Raw genomic sequence first — 6,229 nt, 5'->3', positions numbered from 1 at the left:
CAAGTTCTAGAATACATAAGTTCTACAATATCAAAGCTGAAAGGGACCTGGAACTCATGCAATTTGTTCCCCTTATATGGGGTCAGAAAAACTAAAGAAACAGGAAGAAGTAGTTGAGGGGCCTTTTCCCTTCACATCTTACAACATTTGATGACAGCGAACCACCTCTCTACTTGCTGCATTTGCTGACGTTAGGATCCTGTGGATAGAATGAGACCCAGCCAATGGTTTGAAATCCAGAGACTTCATTTCCCTTCTAACCGTGTGTCTCGGCACCACATTTTCCTCATGGCATTCTTCATGTCTGTGTTTCTCAGCGTGTAGATGAAAGGGTTGAACATGGGAGCAAACATGGTGTAAAATAGGGCAAAAACTTTGTCGTTACTGACAGAATCAGCTGTGGGGACATACGTGAAGATGAGGGGCAGGAAGAACAAGAACACAACAGTGATGTGTGAGCTGCAGGTGGAGAGAGCTTTGCGGCAGCTCTGGGATGAGCGTGTCCTCAGGGTGGACAGGATGATGATGTAAGAAATTACCAAGGCAACAAAGGTCACAACAGATATCATTCCTGTGGTGGTAATGACCACAATAACCAACAGGCTAGTGTCCGTGCAAGCCAGCTTCAGCAAAGGGAAAATATCACAGAAATAGTGGTCTATCTGATTGGGGCCACAGAAGGGAAGTTCAATAATAATCAATACCTGTAGGATTGAATGGAGAAATGCCCCAAGAATCGAGGCCATCAAAAGGACATAGCATACTTGTCTGTTCATGATGACCATATAGTGAAGGGGTCTGCAGATGGCTGCATAACGGTCATAGGCCATGGCCACCAAGATGAACATCTCAGTGGCACCAAAGAAGTGGGCATAAAACATCTGGGCCATGCAGCTGTCGTAGGAGATGGTCTTCTGCTCAGCCAATAGGTCTGTGATCAGTCTGGGAGCCACTGTGGAAGTGAAGCAGACGTCCATGAATGACAGGTAGCTCAGGAAAAAGTACATGGGCTGCTCACGGAGGCGGCTGCCTCTGATGGTGAGAAGAATGAACAGGTTTCCTGACAGAATCACGATGTAGCAAAGTGAGAACACCACAAAGCAGGCGACCTTTGCATCCTCGTCACTAAAAAGTCCCAAGAGGATAAATTCTGTGATGTTTTCATGTCCCATTGCTTCTGTGGGTTTGATCAGGTAGAAGAGAACGTTAATATACTGAAAACAGTCAACTTCTAAAACTTTTATTTTAAAAGTCATTCATGTATCCAACAAATACATATTGAAAATTTATTATAATACAAACACCATAGTGAGTGCTAGGGGTACAGAAAGCAGTGTACAAAATACACACAATCTACACCCTCTAAGTAGATAAAGTTCATTAGAGTAGACATATACTAACAATAATAATACAAATAATTAATTGAAAAAATAATAAATTCCAAAGACTCATACTTAATATGAACAAGAAGATGAATAATTTAGGAGATGAAATTATTTTTTTGGTTTTTTTTTTTTGGTTTTTTGGTTTTTTTTTTTGTCAATCTTGAGGTGCAATGCAGTAGTATACCTTAAGAGTGATTTTTGAGGGCGCCTGGGTGGCTCAGTGGGTTAAGCCACTGCCTTCAGCTCAGGTCATGATCTCAGGGTCCTGGGATCGAGTCCCACATCGGGCTCTCTGCTCAGCAGGGGCCTGCTTCCCTTCCTCTCTCTCTGCCTGCCTCTCTGCCTACTTGTGATCTCTCTCTGTCAAATAAATAAATAAAATTCTTAAAAAAAAAAAAAAAAGAGTGATTTTTGAATCTCTGGCTCAAAACAACATTGAGGTTATCTGTTCTTCAAGGGCACTCTTATCGTTCTCAATTGTTCCCCAGTGACTAAATTTGTGCTAAATCCTGGAAGTTCAGTGATGTCTTTAGACATCAGTGAGCTCATAATTTTATCTTTTTTAAAGATTTTATTTTTATTTGACAGAGAGACAGCATAGGCAGGGGGAGTGGGAGAGGGAGAAGCAGGCTCCCTGATGAGCAGGGAGCCCACTGTAGGGCTCCATACCAGGACCCTGGAATCATGCCCTGAGCCAGAGGCAGCTGCTTCACCAGCTGAGCCACCCTGGTGCCCTGAATTACTAGCTTTAAATGTTAGATCTTCAGGTGCTAATTTCAGAAAGTGCTTTTAACACCTTTTCATGATCATTGGGCAATGATCAGACCTTTGGGGAAAAGGGTTGCTGTACTATACAGGGTTCTAGCATATTTGTGGCTTCTTATAATTGATCTCATTTCTCTGCTCACTTTCCAGCTTAACCCAGGAGTTTTTGTCCCTTCATGTCCCACTTTCTGGCACTTCCTAGTAGGACAGCACCCTTGGAGGGGCAAATTGCCTCCAAAGATTCTTTTTCACTAGATCTGTTTTACCACCTTGTATTTCTTTGAATTGAGCCACTTTCTCACCTTAACAGGCTCACTATAGGCACATGGATCCCAATCCTGAAATATTTTAATTAAAAAGGACATGCTTTTCGGTGCAAAGTATTAAACTGTATCTCTTACTTTATTTTGGCTAAATAAATAAATAAGGTATCACAAAACGTTAAACTCAGGGCACCTGAGTGACTCATTGGGTTAAAGCCTCTGTTCAGTTCACGTCATGATCCCGGGGTTCTGGGAACAAGCCCCATATCAGGCTCTCTACTCGGTGGGGAGCCCACTTCCCCCTCTCTGCCTCTCTGCCTACTTGTGATCTCTGTCTGTCAAATAAACAAATAGAATCTTTAAAAAAAAAAAAAAACTGTTAAACTCAGTGCCCACGTGGACAAAACATGAACTCTACATACTGATAAAATGTGCCAGCCTGTTCTGAAAGGTTATAACAGCAACCGAACAATGCTTTTTACTTTTGATTTTATAATGTGAGTTCCTATGAGATTATTTTAGAAAAATGAACATTGAGCATAAAAACAAATTGAGTCTTAGGGAGTTTGTGGGCTTTTTGGGTTGAATTCCATCCATGAACCACAGATTAACAAACTATACCCTAATTTCTTACAAAAATCTCTGAAAATATCACTGTCACATAAGCAAAACCAGTCATAATAATTCTGGATTATGGTGTCATCTTTTTTAAATAAACAGTTCAAGATCATTTTATCTGTGAGTTATCTATTCTGTCCTTAAAAATAGAATTCCCTCATTGAATACAGAATTGTACTAAAATATATAAAAAGATTATAAGAAGTTAAAAGATTATACCATGTTTATAGTTAGGAAAGGTCACTATAAGAAAGATGTTAATTCTTCCCAAATTAATCAGTACATGCAATAATTAAAGTTTCTGAAAAACTTTTTCATGAATAGCTGATTTCAAAATTCAGAAAGAATTAAAACGCAGAGTAAAGCTAACTTTTTCAAAGGAAGAACAAAGAAAATAGATATACCTTTCAGAATTGAAGTATATTATCAAGCTATGGCAAGTAAAACGTTGTATGTAGGGGTGCTTGGGTGGCTCAGTAAATTGAGTGTCCAACTCTTGATTATGGCTCATGTCATGCTCTCAGGGTGCTGAGATCAAGCCCTGTGTTTGGCTTTACATTCAAAGAGTCTGACATTCTCTCTCCCTCTCCCTCTCCCTTTACCCCTCTTGCTCTTGCTCTTACTCTCTCTCTCTCTCTCTCAAAAATAAATATCAGAAACTAAGTTGTAGGTAAAGACATTGCTGGGTTTATTTTTTTATTTTTTTTAAAGATTTTATTTTTTTATTTGACAGAGAGAGATCACAAGCAGGCAGAGAGGCAGGCAGAGAGAGAGGGGGAAGCAGGCTCCCTGCTGAGCAGAGAGCCTGATGCAGGACTGGATCCCAGGACCCTGAGATCATGACCTGAGCCGAAGGCAGCGGCTTAACCCACTGAGCCACCCAGGCGCCCCATTGCTGGGTTTAAAGATAGTCAACAATTAACGCATATATATGGGAATTTATTTCATATTCAAGTTGAAATTTATATTGATATGAACTCTACATAATTCAAATTGATGTGAATTTTAGTAGCTTATGTTAAGAATTTGAATCTCTATCTGAATATAATATACCTCACAAGGCACAAAACATTATAATCCAGATGGGTGAAAGATACAAATGTGTGGAACAAAAGTATAAAAAGATTTGAGAAATAATTATAAAAAGATTTGAGGTTTCTATCTTATGTAAGAATATTTTTAAAGCAAACACAAAAGGAAAATTTTAAAAAAATGTAAAATCTATTTTTAAACCTTCTATATGACACAACTTCATATACACCAAACATTTTTTAAAAGTGGGAAATGGGAATAAATATTTATAAATCCTTTAAAATCAATCACATAAGGCAAATAGTCCAATTTTCTGAGAAAGCGAAGTATTTGACAAGGCAATGCACAGAAAGGAAATCAGAACTGTCCAAAAGCATATATAAAACTATTCAACCTCATTGCAATCATTGAAATGCAGATTCACAAGAATGAGATAGTATAGTCCCACTCATCAACTTCATAAAAATAAAATATAAAAGGCTGTCTATTGGGAGCCTGGGTGGCTCAGTCAGTTAAGTGTCTGCCTTCAGATCATGCCCCGGGGCCTGGGATTGAGCCCATGTCCAGCTACCTGCTAAGTGGGCAGTCTGGTTCTCCCTCTGCCTCTCTCCCTGGCTTGTGCTCTCTCTCTCGCTTGCTCACTCTCTCTCTCTCTCAAATATATAAATGAAATCTTTAAAAAATAAACAAAAAATAAAAATAAATTGAACAAGGTTGTCCATTAAAATTTTAATGAGCAGCCCAACAAAACCACCCCAGAAAACATACAAAAGAATATTCTTCACAGACTCTTTCAAATTTGGAAAAGAGAAGCTTATCTAAAACCTGACCATAGAATAAAAATAAGGGATGGTATGTTCTTTACTGAAAACTAGACAAATTAATGTTTGATCCTTGTGAAACATATATCATGATAGAAAACACTAAGATACACTTTAGTGTAAAAAACGTAATAAAGTGCACAAAAATAATCACAGTATGAAAACATGCATGTTAAAAACAATCACCCCACAGAATATCATGTAGTTTCTATGAGAACCTCTGTTTTTATAAATTAATAGAAAAACATGTAGAAGGAACGATTTACTTCTCAGAAATAGAGGAGATGATGGCCAAAGTAGATTTTAGGGATATTCAATATTTTAAGTTCTGTATTAAAAAGACTACATTTCATTATTACTTCTGTAATTAAAGTTAATTTTAAAAGTCATAATTTTATAGTACATTTTAAGAGGAACATAACACACAAAAAATGAAAGAAGGCACAATAAAAAGTGAAACTTTATGGGAAGTCAGTAAAATTAAATAACTTTTTTTAATCACTAATTATTATCTTTTTTCCTCAATGACTTTATCAAGTTTATACATAGTTGCTCTTCCCCAAGCATATGTCATTAACTGTTATAGAAATGTAAATATAACTAGACAGGTACATAAATGCAACTCCTGCACACCGGGGTGATTGGTTAAATCTCTAGCTGTTATTACTTAGGACTCAATTTAGTAATTTGCTCTTTTCATGGTTCCTTACTTTGCTGAACTAACTCTAGCTCTTATTTTTATTTTAACAGAAGGAAACAACAAATCTGCAACACAGATTGCTGAATACCAGGATATGTTATGCAAAAGGTTAACAACTTCTGATATGTATGGAATGAGTAGAAATGCTGTCATTTGTAAACTTCTACTTAGCTGCAATCTTCCTCTCTGCTGCAACAAGCTCATTAAGGAAATCTACACCAGGCAGCATTTTCAATGGGGCAGTCAGGACACTAGAGTTCACTCTCCCTTACCACAACTTCCAAAAAGTCATTAAAAAGGAGGAAAACAAATAACCCCTGATTTTCAGGATCATCTTGGTGTCTTTAGTCTCACAGAAAATATTTCTTAGGACACAACACTGTCTAGCTCATCTTCAATTCCTAAAGTGAAATTGGCAACCGTATTTGCAAGAGAGACAGGTTATCATGGTGGGAAAGAGTGCTTGAATTCGGCTGAATGCATTCCAATATATGGTCCACTAAACCTGAATAATCTTAGGCAAGTTATATACCTGCTGAGTCTTGTTTTTTTTTTTAATCTGTAAAACAGTGATAATAGTACTTATCACATAGGAATCTTGTGGGGATCAAATTAAAATATTCATATAAAACAGTGAGCTACAGA

The 6,229-nt window shown here is 37.5% G+C and overlaps 1 protein-coding gene across 1 annotated transcript; it reads right to left on the bottom strand.

Annotated features, from left to right (window-relative positions):
* Positions 1 to 245: 245 nt before the first annotated feature.
* On the bottom strand, positions 246 to 1,172 carry LOC122914369 (olfactory receptor 4P4-like). Its single transcript, XM_044260992.1, has one exon. It carries the CDS (start codon positions 1,170 to 1,172, stop codon positions 246 to 248), a length of 927 nt encoding a protein of 308 aa, XP_044116927.1.
* Positions 1,173 to 6,229: the final 5,057 nt, after the last annotated feature.

Source organism: Neovison vison, chromosome 7 (genome assembly GCF_020171115.1).
Source record: "Neovison vison isolate M4711 chromosome 7, ASM_NN_V1, whole genome shotgun sequence".
In the NCBI taxonomy this organism is placed as follows: domain Eukaryota; kingdom Metazoa; phylum Chordata; class Mammalia; order Carnivora; family Mustelidae; genus Neogale; species Neogale vison.
Note: the sequence above shows the minus strand (reverse complement) of the source record. Positions and strands in the feature narration are given on the sequence as shown.